At 39.3% G+C, this 21463-nt stretch overlaps 2 protein-coding genes across 3 annotated transcripts in view; one reads left to right on the forward strand and one right to left on the reverse strand.

The window, feature by feature from the left end:
• Positions 1-762: 762 nt before the first annotated feature.
• casp3a (caspase 3, apoptosis-related cysteine peptidase a) lies at positions 763-15011 on the reverse strand. Its single transcript, XM_010865392.4, has 6 exons — positions 14768-15011; positions 12975-13093; positions 12619-12747; positions 12171-12346; positions 3187-3301; positions 763-2068 (listed from the first exon to the last, which is right to left on the reverse strand). Exons 1-6 carry the CDS (start codon positions 14830-14832, stop codon positions 1836-1838), a joined length of 837 nt encoding a protein of 278 aa, XP_010863694.2. The 5' UTR covers positions 14833-15011; the 3' UTR covers positions 763-1835.
• Positions 15012-15205: 194 nt separating this feature from the next.
• The window catches only part of primpol (primase and polymerase (DNA-directed)), a 34208-nt gene continuing 27950 nt past the window's right edge, over positions 15206-21463 (forward strand). Inside the window, exons 1-4 of one of the 2 annotated variants that reach the window (XM_010865391.4) lie at positions 15206-15344; positions 19476-19693; positions 19788-19882; positions 20485-20623. In XM_010865391.4, the coding sequence (XP_010863693.2) occupies positions 19478-19693; positions 19788-19882; positions 20485-20623 (450 nt within the window). In that variant the 5' untranslated portion in view covers positions 15206-15344; positions 19476-19477. Of the gene's footprint in view, positions 15349-19475; positions 19694-19787; positions 19883-20484; positions 20624-21463 lie in introns of both variants that reach the window. The other variant, XM_010865390.4, reaches the window with a different exon arrangement.

The raw sequence follows: 21463 nt of genomic DNA on the forward strand, positions 1-21463 counted from the left end.
TTCACGCTGTCAATCAAATGAAGCACACAAATGCCCAAAACGCTGTTAAAGAAAAATTTGAATGTGAATTCTCACCTAACACAAAAGGGTGGTTCATTTATGATATGCATTGGAATATGTGTAAATACCCAGGGAGCCAAAGCTGACAAGTGAAAGAGCTGCATGCAGTACAAGAGCTACAGGTTGACTACCCTTGTTTTAAAACTGTATGACAAGAAGTCCCAGAGTGGGGTAGCATTTTTCCACTAAAGCAAAGGGTTTGCCCCAGAGTCTCAGAAAGCACTGCATGTTGTTCCCAGGGGTGGTGGCAGCATTATAAACAAGCATTTCACAAAGTAGGGAAACCTTCAGAAATGTTGGGCGCCTGCAAGCTAAACCATGGTTGTTAGTCAAAGGAGCATCTGTGGGGGAAGGTTATGCTTCGGAGGACATTTGACATGATTATTGACTGTCCAAAGTTTGTCAAGAGAAGCAATACAGGCCCCTGAATGGTGTGGTGTTAAATTACTGCCTCACATTGTAGGTGCGAGACCACAGTTCAAGTCCTGTTCTCGGAGAGCAGTGCAATTGGCCTGTTCTGTCCAGGTTAGTAATTAATATGTTTGCCTTCCCTTATCTCGCTTTACCGATTGCTTCTAGAGGCATCAAATGCACTTTTGAAGACACATCTGAAAATGTACTGTCCCGAGTCCACTGGGAGTTGTTTCCGATGAAACACTGCCTTAATCACAAATTTGTTATCATGAAATTGGGAAGAAAAACATGGTAAAAAATAACAATGGGAAGAGCTGCAATGAGACAACGCCATAATTTCAATTGGATATCAAGAACTTGGGGAGAAAAATTATAACTATGAGAAACCTGAGTAAGAATTGCTGGTTGCTTGTGAACAAGCTGCATTTCCATGATGTGATTACCACTTGCTAACCCTCCAATCAACAACAAAAATATTTGTACTTATCCTCTATTAAACATAACACAAGGGATAATTCAGTAAGAACAAAAATGTGGGTGAAGTCCATCATCAATGCAATCTGTATATTCTGAAAACAACAAAAATTCAACTCTGTGAAATCTAGGTTTTGTGATTTTTTTGTCCCACTTTAAATTATGTTGAGCTTATAAATACATTACAATGGTGGTTCCTGAGAATGAAAACCACTATGATGGCATTTCATGAACATTTACATGTATTAATAACTTGTGGAACTTTATTTGAATATTATTGACGAAGTGTTTATTAAAACAGTGCGTATGCTACCATTTATAGAGCACAGGTTCATGTCATATTTACCATACTGCATAATGTCATACAAATACATTTGTATTAATTTTACACAATTATGCCATGTTTATGAACCATTTATAAAGCACAAGTTTTACAACTTTTGTAGTGCTTACAAAGACATTGTGAAGTACTTATAAACTCAATGTCATTTATAGTGGGACAATATTTTCACTTCTTCAGCTGACTGAAATGAATCCTGACCTTATCCAAACCTTGAAGTGTCGACAGCACTCTACATGACAACAGACTGAAAGTGTAAGAGAGATTTCAAACATAACATTTGATACAAAGGCCTATAAGTTTAAACCAGGTCCAACTTTAGTCATAGCAATTCCAAAGTGGTGATAAAAAATACAGCTAATACAATACACACCCAAAATGGAAAAAAAAGAAGAAAAAAAACATCCATAGACCTGACTCAGATATCCACTAGACTGATCCCAGATCTGCTTGTTCCCACTTTCCACTCATATGACAATAAGAGCTTGAAAAACAATACAAAAACAAATGGGACCAGGCAAACAAGATGCTGCTTCATACTTTTCTCCTATAAGGGAGTAAAGTACATCTCTTTGGTCAGCATTGATACGACGCAAGGAATCTGCTTCTTGGCATCGAAAGTGGGAGAGACTGATACAGATTCAAACTCTGTGGCCACCTTGTGGTTGACCCGAATCAGAATATGTTGGACCTCCAGTTCTTTGCTGTACTTGCTGATCATCTCACACAATGACTGGATGAACCAGGAACCAGTTTGCGTGTTCCTCCAGGAGTAGTAGCCTGTGAGAACACATAAGTCAATTGTCTGGTTAAAAAAATATGGAAAATGCATCCTTGCTTAAGAGAATTACGACAGACCCTCATAAGCATCATGGCAAAAAGCCAGGCTTATTGGTTGCATTATTTAAATAAATAAAAATTCCTGTATCTAACATTCAGATTCAAATGTTGTTATCCTGAAACAATCAATTTGGGCTTAAAATACAACTCTGAAACTTTCCAACACATGCAGGAAACAACTTGAATACTGGTGGATGTATAATAAGCCAAAATAAAGGGTGTTGCAGGTTCTATTTTATTACACAGTCGACCTGAGACAGAAATCTGAAAAAAACAGACGACTTACAAGAAACCAACCTTGGCATGTCAATAGCTATCATACATTTTAAAGATTTGGTATCTGCATTACAACCCCTGTGTTTGGTCGAGTGTGGTAAATAAGAGCTTCTTTCAGTAAATGCAGCTGCCTTTTCTAGTTACTTTACACCCACCTTTACCCGTTCAATATTCTGGATCCCTAGCGCACCTCGTGATAAACTGTACAGTTTCTGCCAATGAAAAAGGCCTTGATTGCACATGAAATGTTTCACAGTTACTGACAACAATGTTGTGTATATCACTCAAAATGTGAATACTATCTGTATTTCAATAACAGATTTTACATGCAATTGAAATAGTTTTAAAAATACAAATTATGTAATTGCAAACAACTAAAATATTCTTTATAAACAATTGATCAATACATACATACATTTGAGCTTCAGGTGGAGGAATGGTACAGTGATACAATATGCTTTTTAAGAAACCTTAAGTAAACTTTCTCAGATCATTCCATGATTATATTGACTAAAGTTATGTATCGATGTATAGAATATGAATTGGTTTGGGTCCATTGAAGAAACCCATTGTAGATTATCTGGTGGGGTATTTATGTTTAGGTGTATGGAAACATATTACACTGAATATCTTAGCACTTTTGTTGTATTATTTTTTTGTACAATCTCTCCTCAAATGTATATCCAACAGATTTGTGGGAATTAATAAAAAAAAAAAACTAAAGGAAAGTTGGCTGGAGTGTGTGAATGAGTGTGTTGTCGGTGGCTAGAATGTGTCTTGACCTGGTGCTGTGGAGAAGGCATAAAGGAAATCTGCTTCCACAGGGATCCTGGTCAAACTCCCAACTGAATTGCTGTCCGTTTCAATGCCCCCATCCAGTTCAGTACCTCTGCAAGCCTGCTCCACACACACACACACACACACACACGCACACACGCGCACACGCACGCACGCACGCACGCACGCACGCACGCACGCACGCACGCACGCACGCGGGAATAGGAGACATGGTTCAGTGTCACACGCACATTCAAGCACTCTGGGTTTGACATTAACAATGGCTCGCTGGCCAATAAAAAGACACGTCGGGCAAGTTGATCTAGTCAGTTACTGGCCCAGATCAGGCTGGTACCTTTCTCATTGCATTTTCAGTTCAACAGGCATTCTCTGTAGAATCTGTTAAGATCAAATTGGGAAAGATTCTCACTGTCAGAGAGTAGAGGAAACAACTGTGTTTTATTTATCAAGATCAACATTTTTACATAAACCATGAAATTACTTCTCCACACAACCAGCAGTACAGCTTTATCCGTATCAAAATGTCTCGTTTTGGTTATGGTGGGACTTTCTCATCAGTGTCCCCCATGGGTGGTTTGGACATCTGGCAATTCTGGCGAGTAAAGTCAAACCATCTTTAATTCAGGTGGTCTGGTCGATCCTTTCATTGTTTTGATAGGCCAGCGGCCCAAGGTAGTATCTTTTTTATTAGATGCATATAATCATATAAATAAACAGCTCGGAAGAGGCACCTTTTTCTTTCCTTTCCAAAAAAGTCAAAAAGGAAGTTTTTGAGTGAGGAACAGAAGGGTTAAAATAAAGAGACCACTGCAAATTAAACACATCTGTTCCTCACTCAAAACGTTCCTTTTCAACATTTTTGAAAAGGAAAGAAAAAGGTGCAGTGGTCTCTTAATTATTTTCAGGAGCTGTATATAACCTCTAGCAACCATCTTTACAATGAGAACGATTGAACATGCAACATCAGACAACTCTGCTTGGGTGCTTTTTATAAAGCTTCACTTTCTCCCTTGATTTCTGACTGAGTACGTTCTTACTAATGTAACCGCTTTACGAATGATATATAACACATGCACAATTCTTCTGTTGTTATAAGAATCTACAATCTGTGGCCAAAAGTACGTGGACACCCCTACTAATTATTGAGTTCAGGTGTTTCAGCCACACCCATTGCTCACAGGTGCATAAAAACCAGCACATAGCCATGTGGCAAACATTGGCAGTACAATGGGTCAAACAAAAGGGCTCAGGGACTTTAAACGTGGAACTGTCATAGGATGCCGTCTTTCTGATTGTAAAATCAGTTTGTGAAATTTCTGCCCTACTAGATCTGACCTAGTCAACTTTAAGTGCTATAATTGTGAAATGGAAGTGTCTAGGAGCAAGAACAGCCCAGTCAGAAAGTGGCAGACCATGCAAACAAAGAGCAGAGCCGCCGAGTGATAGAAGTGTGTGGCACGTACAATTGCCTATCATCTGTTGCATCACTCTCCACAGAGTTCCAAACTGCCTTTGGAAGCAACATTAGCACAGTAACTATGCATTGGGAGCTTCACAAAATAGGTTTCTATGGCTGAGCAGCTGTACACAAGCCTCAGAGCAACATGCGCAATGCCAAGCGTCGGCTGGAGCGGTGTAAAGCACACCGCCACTGGACTCTGGAGCAGTGGAAACGTGTTCTCTGGAGTGATTAATCCGTCAGGGATTTTCCTGCATATAAAACTCAAAGGCGGCCCCCTTTCCAAAATCTTGCACTACCTCTGTATGTCGGCTTGACAAAACATAATTTTGCGCTCCTACGCTAAATAGCCCACCAGCGGAAATACTACAGGGAATGCGACTGTTGGTGGACACTTTTTCATATTGGCACAGCTCTTTAAAATGTAGCCCCCTCTTCCCCAAGGGACCAAAATTAATTGGACAATTGACTCAAAAGCGGTTTCATGTACAGGTGTGGGCTATTCCTTCAGTATTTCTTCATCAATTAAGCAGGTAAAGAGTCTGGAGTTGATTCCAGGTGTGGCATTCACATTTGGAAGCTGTTGCTGTGAACCCACAACATGCAGTCAAAGGAGCAAGTGAATGCAAGTGAAATAGGCCATCCTTAGGCTGCAACAAAAAAAAAATCCATCAGAGATGGATGTACCAAATCAACAGTTTGGTACATTCTGAGAAAGAACAGAACTTACTGGTGAGCTCTGCAACACCAAAAGGCCTGGATGTCCATGGGAGACAACAGTGCTGGATGATCGTAGGATCCTTTCCATGGTAAAGAAAAAACCCTTCACAACATCCAGTGCGTTCCCTTCACAACATCCAGTGAAGAACACTCTCCAGGAAGTAGGCATAACATTATCCAGGTCTACCATATAGAGAAGACTTACAAGAGCAAAGAGGGTCCACCACAAGGTGCAAAGACAGCCCAGTTCTGGAATAGCATTCTTTATACAGATTAAACTAAGATCAACCTGTACCAGAATGATGGGAAGAAATATGTATGGAGAAATATAAGTATGGAGAATGCTTGGAACGGCTCATGATCTGAAGCATACCACATCATCTGTAAAACACGGTGGAGGCAGTGTGATGGCATAGGCATGCATGACTTCCAATGGCACTGGGTCACTAGTGTTTATTGATGATGCGACAGAAGAAGCTGGATGAATTCTGAAGTGTGTAGGGATATATCGTCTGCTCAGATTCAGCAAAGTTGATTGGATGGCGCTTCACTTTACAGATGGACAATGACCCAAATCATACTACGAAAGCAACCCAGGTGTTTTAAGGCAAAGTGGAATATTCTGCAATGGCCAAGTCAATCCTCTGATCTCAACCTGATCAAGCATGCATTTCACTTGCTAAAGACCAAACTTAAGACAGAAAGCCCCATGAACAAACAACAGAAGACAGCTGCAGTAAAGACCTGGCAAAGCATCACAAAGGAGGAAACCCAGCGTTTCAGACTTGACAAAGTACTAACATTTATGATTGTGTTAATTTGTCCAATTACATTTGAACCCCTGAAATAAGGGGACTGTGTATGAAAATGGTTGCAATTCCTTAATGTTTCATAAGATATTTTTACTCAAGCCCTTGAATTAAAGCTGAAAGTCTGCACTTCAATTGCATCTCGGTTGTTTCATTTCAAATCCATTGTGGTGGCGTATAGAGCCAAAATTATGAAAATTGTATATTTCTGGACCTAACTGTATGTACAGCTCTGATGCGTTTTCTTAATGAAGTCAAATGAACAAGAATATAGAATAACAAATAAAATAGACTACAATAATATTGACTGTGATTAATTATAAAGCTTGATGAGTGATTTCATATTTTTATGTGATTCCAAAATCTTCTAATAAACATAGTTTTGATGCGCAATGTTAAAATGTTTTTGGGTGGACCAGACATAATGAAGAGGGAATGATATGCACTGTATGCAAGAAGCATTGTGGAGCCAATGTGTTTGGGGGCTTAAAAAAACAGCAAAGCAGAGACTATAGGCTGGATGTACTTAAATCCCATAAAATGTCTGCTAGTCCTGGACAGGCAGAGGAGAACAAATATATTTTTCTGGAGAACAAAAAAAATGGTGAGGATAAATTATTTCATGATAATAAAAAAATAAATGAACATTAATATGTAAAGAATAGATATATTGCTTGTATTTTGGTTGCTATTAAGGACGACATTGTCGTGCATTTGCTGCTCAAGTGGACATGGACAACAGGGCAGATTTAACACTATAATAGTTGTCTTTTTCCAAGTGTGTTGCTCGGTATTATATAAAGTATATCACATATTAGGGTCCGGTGGAGCACACTAACTACCAGAATGCATAGTGGCTACTGTTAAGTTTGGTGGAGGAAGGATAATGGTCTGGGGCTGTGTTTCAGGGTTTGGACAAGACCCTTTAGTGCCATTGAAGGGTCATCTTAACGCCACTGGATACGAAGACATTTTAGACAACTGGGTGCTTCCAACTTTAAGGCAACAGTCTGAGGAAGGCCCTTTTCTGTTCCGGCATGACAGTGACTCTGTGCACAAAGCAGGGTCCATAAAGACATGGTTTGAAGAGGTTGGAGTGGAGGAACTTGAGTGGCCTGCACAGAGCCCTGACATCAACCCCACTGAACACCTTTGGATGAATTGGTATGCTAATTGGGAGCCAGGCCTTCTTGTACAACATCAGTGCCTAACCTCACAAATGCTCTTTTGGCTGAATGGGCACAAATCCAGACAGAGACACTCCAACATCTTGTGGAAAGCCTTCCCAAGAGAGTGACGGCTGTTATAGCTGCAAAGTGGGGGGCCAACCCCATATTAATGCCCATGATTTTGGAAGGGGATGTCCAACAAGATCATATAGGTGTGATGGTCAGAGTCCACATACTTTTGGTCATATAGTGTGTATATGACAACACAGTGAACTCCAAAAGTGTTCTCCATTTACCTTGATTCTTTTGTCCTAGACTATCCTTAAAACTATGTCTGCGAAATGTGTCCTGTGAAGAACAGTTAGGTAATCAGGTGAAGTACTTGGTCACATATCCTTTGCATGCAATTGTAACTTAGCCACTGAAATTCAACACTACTGTTGTTTGCTCCTTGGGGTTTAAGGCCGGGTGTCTCTATAAAGCACTTTGTGACAACTGCGGTTGTAAAAAGGGCTTTATATATACATTTGATTGATTGATTGATAACCGGTTTAAAATGGCTAGCCAGTTAGGTGTGTCTCTGGTAGAATTTCAATATCACTCATTTTAAAAACTTTGCTTCACTTGCCTTGCAAGGGCTGAATTTTTTGTGGCCAATGGTAACAATGCTTTGTGGGTGACAGTGGTCAATGTGTTCAGAGGATTGCTAGTTGGCACCCTGTGAGAGGCAGTCAAACAGTTGAGGAAGCAAGACCGTTAAATTGATGCAGTTTACCAAGATCATTAATTTGCTGGGAATGCTGTAGAGAAGATCAAAGAGGAGGAGTGTAGACTGTAAAATGGCTAGGTAGTTAGCAGTTGGCACTAGTATTCAATCGGTTACATCACATGCTCAAAATAATCTTTGTCTCTTATATAGGTATTTAAAATGAAGTAGGCTAACCTTACTCATAGCTGAGTGTTGTAAATGACCATTGAAGCTGGAAACAGCAGATTTTCAATAGAATATCTACATATGCATACAGAGGCCCATTATCAGTAACCATCAATCATGTGTTCCAGTTGCACATTTTGTTTGCTAATCCAAGTTTATAATTTTAAAAGGCTAATTCAGCATTAGAATACCTTTTTTAAATTATGTTATCACAGCTGAAAACCTGTGCTGATTTCAAAAAGCAATACAATTATTTCTGAAATGTTAAAAATTGTTTGTCCAGATCATCAAAATGAAATATCACAATCCTTGTTAAAGCAACAAAATAAGTATTTGTTTTGTTTTGAAAAGGTATGCATATAGAGTTGGGGAGTAATGGATTACAAGTAAAAATACAGTAGTTGGGAAGTAGAGTGTTGACACACGTCTATCGAGGACCTTAGTGCTGTCATCTCTGCATCATGGATGCTCATGCTACTCTACTACAGTACTCCTTTGCACAACTTGTATGCCATTTAGAAATTGCCATTTGTACCCAACAACTGTTATCCCACTTGTAACATACTTAATACTGGTAACGTTTCCGCCCTCCTCTATTTGCCTTAATTTAATATTTAGTATTGCCATTTGTACTGCATTTGCCTTCATTGCATATCTACACATTCCACTAGTAATATACACTCACCTAAAGGATTATCCCTTTCGCCTTCAGAACTACCTTAATTCTACGTGGCATTGATTCAACAAGGTGCTGAAAGCATTCTTTAGAAATGTTGGCCCATATTGATAGGATAGCATCTTGCAGTTGATGGAGATTTGTGGGAAGCACATCCAGGGCACGAAGCTCCCGTTCCACCACATCCCAAAGATGCTCAATTGGGTTGAGATCTGGTGACTGTGGTGGCCATCTCAGTACAGTGAACTCATTGTCATGTTCAAGAAACCAATTTGAAATGATTCGAGCTTTGTGACATGGTGCATTATCCTGCTGGAAGTAGCCATCAGAGGATGGGTACATGGTGGTCATAAAGGGATGGACATGGTCAGAAACAATGCTCAGGTAGGCCGTGGCATTTAAACAATGCCCAATTCAATCAAATTTATTTATAAACAGCAGTTGTCACAAAGTGCTTTACAGAGACACCCGGCCTTAAACCCCAAGGAGCAAACAACAGTAGTGTTGAATTTCAGTGGCTAGGAAAAACTCCCTAATTGGCACTAAGGGGCCTAAAGTGTGCCAAGAAAACATCCCCCACACCATTACACCACCACCACCAGCCTGCACAGTGGTAACAAGGCATGATGGATCCATGTTCTCATTCTGTTTACGCCAAATTCTGACTCTACCATCTGAATGTCTCAACAGAAATCGAGACTCATCAGACCAGGCAACATTCTTCCAGTCTTCAACTGTCCAATTCTGGTGAGCTCGTGCAAATTGTAGCCCCTTTTTCCTATTCGTAGTGGAGATGAGTGGTACCCGGTGGGGTCTTCTGCTGTTGTAGCCCATCCGCCTCAAGGTTGTGCGTGTTGTGGCTTCACAAATGCTTTGCTGCATACCTCGGTTGTAACGAGTGTTTATTTCAGTCAAAGTTGCTCTTCAATCAGCTTGAATCAGTCGGCCCATTCTCCTCTGACCTCTAGCATCAACAAGGCATTTTCGCCCACAGGACTGCCGCATACTGGATGTTTTTCCCTTTTCACACCATTCTTTGTAAACCCTAGAAATGGTTGTGCGTGAAAATCCCAGTAACTGAGCAGATTGTGAAATACTCAGACCGGCCCGTCTGGCACCAACAACCATGCCACGCTCAAAATTGCTTAAATCACCTTTCTTTCCCATTCTGACATTCAGTTTGTAGTTCAGGAGATTGTCTTGACCAGGACCACACCCCTAAATGCATTGAAGCAACTGCCATGTGATTGGTTGATTAGATAATTGCATTAATGAGAAATTGAACAGGTGTTCCTAATAATCCTTTAGGTGAGTGCATACACACACAAACACACACACACACACACACACACACACACACACACACACACACTTACATATATACATACATACAGTGGAGAGAACAAGTATTTGATAACCTGCCAATGTTGCAGGTTTTGCTACTTACAAAGCATGTACAGGTCTGTCATTTTCATCATAGGTACACTTCAATTATGAGAGACGGAATCTAAAACAAAAATCCAGAAAATCACATTGTATGATTTTTAAATAATTAATTTGCATGACATAAGTATTTGATCACCTACCAACCAGTAAGAATTCCGGCTCTCACAGACCTTTTAGTTTTTCTTTAAGAAGCCCTCCTGTTCTCCACTCATTACCTGTATTAACTGCACCTGTTTGTCAATCTCCCGCGGTCTGGGCCTCCATGCAAGATCTCACCTCGTGGGGCATCAATGATCATGAGGAAGGTGAGGGATCAGCCCAGAACTACACGGCAGGACCTGGTCAATGACCTGAAGAGAGCTGTGACCACAGCCTCAAAGAAAACCATTAGTAACACACTACGCCGTCATGGATTAAAATCCTGCTGCGCACCCAAGGTCCCCCTGCTCAAGCCAGCGCATGTCCAGGCCTATCTGAAGTTTGCCAATGACCATCTGGATGATCCAGAGGAGGAATGGGAGAAGGTCATGTGGTCTGATGAGACAAGAATAGAGATTTTTGGTCTAAACTCCACTCGCTGTGTTTGGAAGAAGAAGAAGGATGAGTACAACCCCAAGAACACCATCCCAACCATGAAGCATGAAGGTGGAAACATCATTCTTTGGGGATGCTTTTCTGCAAAGGGGCAGGACGACTGCACCGTATTGAGGGGAGGATAGGTGGGGCCATGTATTGCGAGATCTTGGCCAACAACCTCCTTCCCTCAGTAAGAGCATTGAAGATGGGTCGTGGCTGGGTCTTCCAGCATGGCAACGACCCGAAACAGACAGCCAGAGCAACTAAGGAGTGGCTCCGTAAGAAGCATCTCAAGGTCCTGGAGTGGCCTAGCCAGTCTCCCGACCTGAACCCAATAGAAAATCTTTGGAGGGAGCTGAAAGTCCGTATTGCACAGGTACAGCCCCGAAACCTGAAGGATCTGGAGAAGGTCTGTATGGAGGAGTGGGCCAAGATCACTGTTGCAGTGTGTGCAAACCTGGTCAAGAACAACAGGAAACGTATGATCTCGGTAATTGCAAACAAAGGTTTCTGTACCAAATATTAAGTTCTGCTTTTCTGATGTATCAAATACTTATGTCATGCAATAAAATGCTAATTCATTATTTTAAAATCATATAATGTGATTTTCTGGGTTTTTGTTTTAGATTCCATCACTCACAGTTTACCTATGAGTACCTATGATAAAAATTACAGACTTCTACATGCTACCTGCAAAATCGGAAGTGCTTCAAATACTTGTTCTGCCCACTGCAGGCTACAAAATCATACTAATTTACATGGCAACACTAGACAGAAACAATTATATTATTGTTACACGTCACATATATAATTACACACAAAATCTAAGAGATTAATTGAATTGTGGACATACTAACATGTTCTTAACCAATATATGACAATGTATGATTTAAATTCTTTATATTACGTTATTCCCATAATTTTTCATGAGTGCCCCCGCAAAGAACAAACTAAACAAAAAAGATTGCTGTCCGCCTGCAATCGGCAGAAAAACAATCAGCAACCAGATTGGCCTTATGAAAGATGATTGGTGCATCCCTGGTAGAAACTTAAAGTATTCCAGCTTTAATACCACCTGGAAAACAAAAACACTCAAACCGTTGCACCAGCTGAGAATCTTCTATAGACTGGATGTGAACATTTAATTGGAGCAGGAAACATACATGATGGCCACAGTACCTGGATGAAGAAAAGTTTGGGCTTCCCCACTAGTGTGGTGCAGCGGTCACCCCGGAACAGGCTAGTGAGACTTTTGAGCTCAACTGAGGCATCCGTCCCAAAGAATAGGCCCTCGTCCCCGTGACTCAACAGGACACATACAAATGAGGCGGAGCAGCTGTGGTCATCTTTAGAGGCTGCAAACAGAATTTGGTTTTAGGTAGGTTCTTCACAGAATTGACAAGGCACTTCAGGGGAGACAGCAAAACTATTCGGAGGACATGGAAGTGAGGGTCTAATCTTCTCCACTACAGTTCTTGCACAGTTATCATGCTGCAAGAGAGAGAAGCATGCCTGCACTACAAGTGGACTGCACTTAAAAACATATTGTCTGTATGATCTAAACAAAGACAAGCCTATTTTCTTGGTGCGGTAACTGGTGTAGAAATTGACTTTGTATCATGCTTACCTGTGGTTAGAACACGCTTTATCTGTTCCACTGTCTGGTCGTTGTAAACCTTCACCTTATAACCCAATTTCCCAAAGACCTTCATCACATTTCCTGCATCCACGTCTGTGCCATTGCGTACATTCATACCTTCAAAAACAGTCATTAAATTAGTCTCATTTGCTTTCTTTTTGTAGATAAAACTGGTTGAGGTAATGTCATTCAAACCAGTGGACATAATCTACCAATAATTATGTAATTTCAAACATTTCTATCCCCTGGAGTGCTGCACAATAAGCTCCATGCAAATACAAAACATCACATGGTCAAGAACAGGAAAAACATCCCTGATGCCTTCAAATGAACAAAGACAATACCTGTCCTTCTGTCAAAGTTCTTGTTGTTGATGATGATACATTGGCCAATAGAAGGGTAGCTCAGGCTATACCTAGTGTCCACCTGCTTAGAACCAGAGCCACTACAGAGACCCTCTGACCTAGGAAACAGTGACATAAATACATTTTAGTAATTCAGCAGGTGCTCTTAGCCAGAGTGACTAAACAGGAGCAAGAAGGGTTAAAAGTCTAGTTCAAGGACAGAAAAACCCATTTTGTTACTGTGCCTACTCTGGGATAAACCACCTTTCAGGTACTGTTCAGATGCTATAACAACTAGGCTAGATCAGATCTTTTCACCCAAAGTGACTCAAATAGCACCACATTCTTAACAAGTGTGCCAAATGGGACTGCTGGTTGCATAGTAATATGATAAACATTTATGATCAATGCAAAACATACACCAATTAACTTGACATTTGCTACATTGCAGTTTGATTTGTTCTGGGTGACATGTTTCCCAAAAATGTTATTAAACAGAGTTACAGGAAAAAACAGCATAAAGTGTCTCAGTAAGGTGTCGGGCCACCACAAACCACTAAAATAGTGCCTTGGCATAGATTCTAAAAGTCTCTGGAACACTACTGGAGGGATGGCACACCATTCCTCCAAAAGATATTCTATAATGGTGTTTTAATGACTGTGGCAGAGCACTGTCTAAAATGTTATTTCTGAAATCTCTCATAGGTATTCAAATGGGTTGAAACAGCTGACTGTGAAGGCCATAACAAATTATTAACATCATTTCAATACCAAACAAACCATGTGACCCCTCATACCCAGTGGATGGAGGCACTGTCATCCTGGAAGATCCAATAATGAACCCTCTTTCAAAGTAACTTAGAACCTTTTCTCTTGCCATGCTGATTTAGGTCAACTGGGCCTGCTCAGCATTGTTATACATGCCACAGAGCATTATAGATGTTCATTGTTTAATTGTATCATGCAGTTCATCAGTATGGAAGCATATGCATTTGTTATGTTCCTCCACTCATTTTTTTTTCCTTTCTGTTTGCTTTCTAGCATTTGGTTTGTGTGGTGTGAGGCAAAAATGTTTCTCCTCAAAACAAAGTACCATTTACCATAATTATTTAATTTACTAAAATGTGAAAAGTGTTCTTTATTAAGTTGAACTTGTGCTCCTTTTGAACAAAGGTTAAAATGAGACTAAATAAGAAATATCCAGTTACTCCAGAATCTACAAAAAGTTATTGATTGTTCTTACATCTCATTCTTAATACAACAGTTCATACTAACCTATAACCCAGTTGTTCTCCATCGTTTTACTCCGTGTAGCACCTCAGAAAACATTTCACTGAATATATATCCACTGAAGGGAGCACCTTACCATAGTTTGATAACCAGTGGCTACAGTGTTTGTGCATATATGGGCGTGCCACAACAATAATTTTCCTGGGATGCGCGAAGTACAAGCATTCTAAATTGTTATTCATGTCATAACACTTCATTACTTTATGTCACTACACACCCACTAAAAGCATCATACATCAAAGTACCTTCAATAGCGTATAATAACGTTTTGGGGAACCGCGTCGAACAGTACAAAACAAGACAACTGCGTGAACATTCAACCGAACTGAACACACCTCCGTAGTTAGAATTGTTCGGCCACAATCATCACATCATAATCAGTAACAATGTAACCTGCAGTTTTATTTACATGCAGTTACTTGTAAAACTACAGGAGAAATAATCTCTTTGTTAAAGGTGCATGTTACTTGATATAACGTATATGGAATAACAAAGAATCTTACTCTTGTCCATCGCCCCGCCTTGCGTCAATGCAATCGCCAGCACTCAAATCGTTTGCTACTGACATAGTATTTGCAAATCGAATTCAAACAGATGTGAGGTTAATACACTGCTGGCAGTAGAGTTCAGGTAAGATCTTACAAATAGCTTAATTTTTTATAAAGCCAGCCACTATACGCACATGGCTTCCGGGACTTCTTTGTTGCAAAGAACACCAACACACCAATTGCTTAGACCGGGAGAATAAACAATATTCGATGACGTCAATGACAAACCCAGTGCACGGGGGCGTTCGTCTCCTACATTGATCTCATCCAAAACCAAAATTCTTAATAAAGCCGCATTGCCTCTTTGACCGCATAGACCCACATTCAAACAGTATAGAAGTGTTTTGTTGATAAAACGTGGTGCTTCATCGCAGTGAGGTATTTGCAATATGTGATATTTAATATCTGTTTCATGTATTCTTCCGAAAAATATGAAAGCACACTTCTAACATATAGAAACGCACCCATTTCCTTAGACCAACTAAGACTACGTCACTTTACGCGGCAAAACACTATTTTCAACTCCAGTTCTGTAAGTAAGTTTCTTGCTTGAATTTTATTATGGTACATAACTTAACATATACTATGTTTTAGTAATTTAATAGCTGTGGCAAAGCGACATACCGTGTTGTGTTTCGTGTTGCAGTGTCACGAGCTACTCCGTTTTTACATTTTGTGCGAATAAACATTAGTTAGTTCGAGTGTCATGTACATTTCGCCGGCGGGTATCCATGTTTTTGAACGCTTATTTAGAAACAAGAAAAAGAACGCCACTAAGCTGCATGTGTGAAGTGTGTTCTGCATTGTTTAACTACTCCAAACTCCACGGTTATTGAAACTAGTTCCCTACATTAGCTAACATCCAAACCAACAACAGGTATAACAGGGTTGATACGCTGCATTCAACACGTTAAATTAGAAGACATTACTGATGTGACCGTTGGGGACATACATACCTCGTCAAAAAAAAATTGCGTCTCAATGTTAGATAATTTTGTCACGCATTAACATCATGCCAAGTTTGAATATTTAGGTAGACACCATTAAGCATTGAGTTAAACTGACTAACGTTTCTTCTTAAGTTTACTTCCACCAGAAATAGCGTCTATTTACTGTATGCCTTTTGCCACTGGCCGAAATTTAACAGCATATTACTAGCCAGTAATAGGCTTACTTATGGCAAACCGTTTTAACATTTATTCGCTTTGACCATTCGGAATTAACATGAAAGATATCAACACCTTAATTTTTTTAGTTGCATTGTGGCTAGTCAGAATTTTGATTCAATATACAGTACAGGCCAAAGGTTTGGACACACCTTCTCATTCATTGCGTTTCCTTTATTTTCATGACTATTTACATATGCCTCACTGAAGGCATCAAAACTATGAATGAACACGTGGAATTATGTACTTAACAAAAAAGTGTTTCTTCAAAGTAGCCACCCTTTGCTCTGATTACTGCTTTGCACACTCTTGGCATTCTCTTGATGAACTTCAAGAGGTAGTCACCTGAAATGGTTTTCCAACAGTCTTGAAGGAGTTCCCAGAGATGCTTAGCACTTGTTGGGCCTTTTGCCTTCACTTGGCCCTTTTGCCTTCAGTCTGTAGTCCAGCTCACCCCAAACCATTATTTTACTCTACCTGTTGTTTTTTAATGCACAATTGCTGAAGGAAGAGAATACATTTATTTGGTTGCAGAGTTTCTGGCAAAGCATTTTTCAAAGAAATGCTGGAAATTGTGAGGAAGGGTTGACCAACCCGCCAGCTAGCAGCCCTGTCCCAGTCAGGGAAAAGATTAGTGTGTCACTTTTAATGAAGTAACTACAAAATGTACACCTGGATTTAATGAATTACCTTTTCATGTTTTGGGATTACAGTGTTAGCTAAATAGCATATATTTATAGTGACTTGTGGTCCTCTATTGCTTATTTGTTATGTTTGGCTGATCTGGGTTCATGTCTAAATTGGTCATGTAAATGCTTACGCAATGTATGTTAGATTGAGTCGGATTAAACAGACGTGCATGTGTTAGATTTTGCATTCTATGTGAAGGTATTTTGCCTGCCGAATTGCCAGCTGTTGTGTGGCAATTAATGTTATGTTATTCAACTTGTTGAATAAAGCAGAGTGTGAAAGATGTTGTGTCAATATGAAATGTGCAGAACGTTTGACTTCACTGAATGCAGACAATGACCACTTTATAATGTTATAGTAATGTCTTACGGTGTATTATGTTTGTGTGATTAGACATTTCATCACTTTACCTAAAGCAATCAAAGATTACATTGTCCTAGCAAGCAACATGCCAGTGGCCCACCGGCACTGGCATGTTGATGACAATGAATGACAATGAACTGAAAAAAATCTTAACCATTCATTTCAAATAGTGCAAGATGCATACAAAAAAAACATGCATTATACAGCAAGCATACAAAATAAACAAAGGAACTGAAATAAGAATTTTACTAAATAAAATAGTGCAAGAAAATGTGTCCAGCAACAAATTGCAGTATTTGAATGTGAAAGTACAAAATAAACATAATACAATACAAAATATACAAGGGCTAGAATGGCAGTAATATACATAAGTATGACCTAGCAGCAATCAATAGTTATTGAATATCATAGATACATCAGTGCACTACAACTACAGTTAGAATTAACATTCACACAGAACTATAAATATATTAAGGGAATAATGCAATAATATATAACACTGTACATAGCAGCAGTAAAAAAAAGTAAAGAAATACAGTACTGCAGCTTAGCAGCAATATTGGTTGTGCTGGAGATGTCATTCATATTCACGGCAGGTCCCTTGTACCGCCGTGACATCTCCCACCTGCACGGTCAGCTGCCCCTTTCTGGTACCTGGGGACCTGGTTCTGGACAGCCTCATCAGTGGCATCCCGGTTGGAAAGATTCTTCCTTTTGGCTCCTGTATAATACAGTAATCAGATATTGTACTTAAATGGTCTGACATGATTTTGAGATGTTTATCAGAAGCTAAAAAGCACAATGAAATATCACTAGCTTAATGGTGAAATAAACAAAACTTCCATATACATGTAATTTCAGAAAGACTGTACAGTATTGCATTTCAGTAATGGGCACACATTCAGACAAATGCAGTTTCATTAAGACAAGATGCTAGCATAACTATAGTCTTGTTTTTACCTGATTGTAGAGCCAGCTGTGCCCTCAGCTCGACCTTCTCTTCAGTCAGCCACTTGATCTTCTCCAAATGTTCTGAAAGTAAAGACAGACAGTTAATTATTCAGTCCTAAATATCTGGTTATTTTACAATCAACTCAAATCGCAGTGTCCACCAAAATGTTAATTCTTACCTTCATGCGCAGAGCAAAAAAAAATTGTACTGAAATTGACAAATAAAACAACAAGTTAAGAACCCACACTTACCTATGTAGCAATCCTCTACATGGTGGGGTGGAGTACCTCTCTGGTGCCTGTGCCTATGTATACAACATCAAACATCTTTACAAGAGTCTTTACAAGTGTCTATATCTTTGCTTATTCTACATTATTACTGTATTATATTGCATTATGAGTACATGTATATTGCTATATAATACATTATGCATATAGCCTTTAAATAAAATTTTACCGAAGTGTCAATTAATGGGGGAAAATAGAGGGTATAGCCAGCAGCACTTTCTTATCCAAGACTATACCTGAATCTGACCTATGCAAATTGCCTTATAATGAAAAAACTAGATGTTGTGAAGGGGAACATGGTATTCGAGATTTACTCACTAGGGTATAATGTCTATGGCGAGTGATGTTTTTGCCAGCCAAAGTCACCGGATGTGTCTGCCTGATGTATTTCCTTGGCTAAAACTCATATGTTTGTTACAATTTGAGTGTATGACCCCATTGTGTAGTAGGCAGAGGAAATGATTAAACACTTTTTTTACATTTAAATATCATTTAAAATAATTTACTCATCAAATAACCTTTGACTGACATTTGTCATTTCTGGGATTCCATAGTAATGGGCGGTAACTAATATGGAATTGTATGAATGTATGCTTGTTATGTTCAGATTACAACAGAACATCCATTTATCCATACACAGATTGAGTCTGTAACATCCTGAAACAAGAGACTATCGAATGCTGCAATAAATAATTGAATTACTCTCTCCCTTGATGACTGGGTACACAATCCTTATTTCAGCACTATACGAATGTCTGATTTCTTACACTAAGTAACGTCTTAGAATTTGTTGCATTTTGCATTTATATTGTTGTTCAATATAGCTACAAGACACCACACTGTTGAACCAAGACTTAAATAAAGGGATTTAGGAACATCTGAAAAAATACTTTACTTAGAGCTAGACATACTATTGAAATTGTAGACATAGTAAGCTTTAGAATTTTTAGGCTGTGGAAGCCAGTTACAACTTCCTCTCTTGCCTTGTTTGAGAGCCAAGCTTCCCTAAGCTCCAGTCAAACACAAGTATACCAAGCTCAATGCCAGCAGTTTGAGTCTGGGGACAAGGTTATTATAAATCATGAGTGATTGTGAATTGATCATTATAATAATCCTACCATACAGTTATTTCATAACTTGATGATAATAACAATCCTACCATACAGTTATTTCATAACTTGATTTTGATATACCCATAAATACAGAAATGACTGTTGTGGCTGCCAGCATCACACAGAAGATGATAAAGGGTGGTTGGGGAAACAGACTGAAAAAGGTGGAGCAACTAGCTCAGTCATTCCAGCAGTGTCCTCTGTCCTCGGTCTACAAACCTAGGCTATCCCGGCCATGGCAGCCGTCCTCTATATGGAAGCTCTTCCCTCGACAGTGTATGGCTATTCACTTTGCCCAGAGTTGCAGAGAGGTATTTATAGTAGCATGTTTATTGCTTTCATGCCAATGCCTACCCAATTGTCATTTTGGAGAACTAACCATAGAATTTTACCTTTAATTCAAAGGATGCACATGTGTTTGCGCTTGAGAAGGAACAAACCAAGATGGGTCAGAGGATATACCTGGTCACCAGTTACAGTGAGCTATGGCATTACTATAGGTATGTATTTAGTAACAGTATTCACTTCATTCGTGCATTTAGGGCATTTGAGAAAATCATGTTTGGGTCCTTTGTGGCTCATTCTGGCAAATTTTGTACGAGCATGGGATTTGTATTGCCAGGGTTTTGGGTTTGATTCCAATGGAGGGAGCAGCACAAAAAAATTATGGAAGTATATGCACTCTTCTGTAAGTCTGCTGAACCACATTTTTATAGTATTATTTAGTGTGGAGAGCAAGCCCCCCCACCCCAAAAAAAACATGAACACACAATTCCTAAGACGCTAACACATTCTTCATAGAACTCATTTCTAATATAGAGAGGAATTATTTGCACTGAAACAATAACGTGTAATAAAACATAATTCACCATGAACTAAGTTGAGAGGTTTTAAAACAGAAGTAGAAGCATTTATATAAATTATATTCTGATAATCAATAACTAGCATGAAAGTCAACTGAACAATTTGCTTTCTGCTAGATAATGTAATGCATGACCTATATATTGAAAGCCAGTGTCACTGTCAGTTCTAACAAAAGACAGTTGATCAATGGTACTGCAACACAGTGTATTTAACCTTTTTCACTTCCAATGGAAATCAGTACCTACAGGCAATCTCTGATGCATTGCTACGAGTTGATTCCAGAGGGGGCCGTTTGCAAGCTGTATTTTGACTTGGAGTTCCATAGGCCCTCCAATAGCCGTAGAGACGGGAAAGTCATGGTGGCCTCCCTCATCCAGGTACACAAACGCTGACCGTTTTACTATTGCTCAAGTTTAAAATAGACCAATGTGAAATAAATTTTTTATGATTATGTAATTGATATTACAACTGAGTTGACACAGACAACAGGTAGATCTGCCCATTGGCTAGGCAACAAGCTAAGAGACTTTCTAAACAAATTAATAATTTTTTATGATGCCATTAAGTGTTAAGTATATTTCAGTGATTGGAAACCAGATGTTTATTTATTTTCATTGAAGTTTCATTTTGTGTTTGTGTATGTATAAAGTGCCTTGCAAAATAGTTCCAGTCCCTGACCAATTCTGTAATTTTATTGAATTACAAATGGTACATTGGCATAAATTATAGTAACAGTTAGAATTGATTATTGTATGGTCACATTGGTTTTATGTTGGAAAGTATTTGTTAGAGAAATACATATCTGAAATAGGCTGCCTAGTTATTCAACCCCTACACACAATTTGGTAGAGCCATCTGTGGCTGCAATAACAAACTTTAATTATTTTAGTATGCGTTTTGTGACGGTTCAACTCTGACACTTGTAGCGTGGGACTAAAATAAACAGACCAGAGACCAGGTAATTGTGGTTCTTTTCGGCATATATTTCAGTAAACAGTGGAACATACAAGACTTACTATACTACTAAATGTGCGTGATTGTGGGGTGCATTGTTTACCAAGCTCCAGTGGAGGGTTAGGGTTGTTGAGTGGGTATCCCTGGGCTTCCCACAGGATTTCCACAGTTTGTATTACTTTATCTGTAACTTCTGAATCCTCTTTGGTCTGCATTTTCCTTCACACTTACAGGTAAACCTATGATTCTTATCCAGAAATCAT

The sequence above is a fragment of the Esox lucius genome, chromosome 25 (assembly GCF_011004845.1).
Source record: "Esox lucius isolate fEsoLuc1 chromosome 25, fEsoLuc1.pri, whole genome shotgun sequence".
NCBI lineage: Eukaryota > Metazoa > Chordata > Actinopteri > Esociformes > Esocidae > Esox > Esox lucius.

Excerpts from the sequence above, each read along its gene's own strand:
- casp3a (XM_010865392.4), bottom strand. The coding sequence starts at position 14,832 with ATGTCAGTAGCAAACGATTTGAGTGCTGGCGATTGCATTGACGCAAGG. Across the intron at positions 12,347-12,618 it reads AAAGCGTGTTCTAACCACAG|CCTCTAAAGATGACCACAGC; the intron begins GTAAGCATGATA and ends TTCTGTTTGCAG. Across the intron at positions 3,302-12,170 it reads CCAAACTTTTCTTCATCCAG|GCTTGCAGAGGTACTGAACT; the intron begins GTACTGTGGCCA and ends TGTGTGGAGCAG.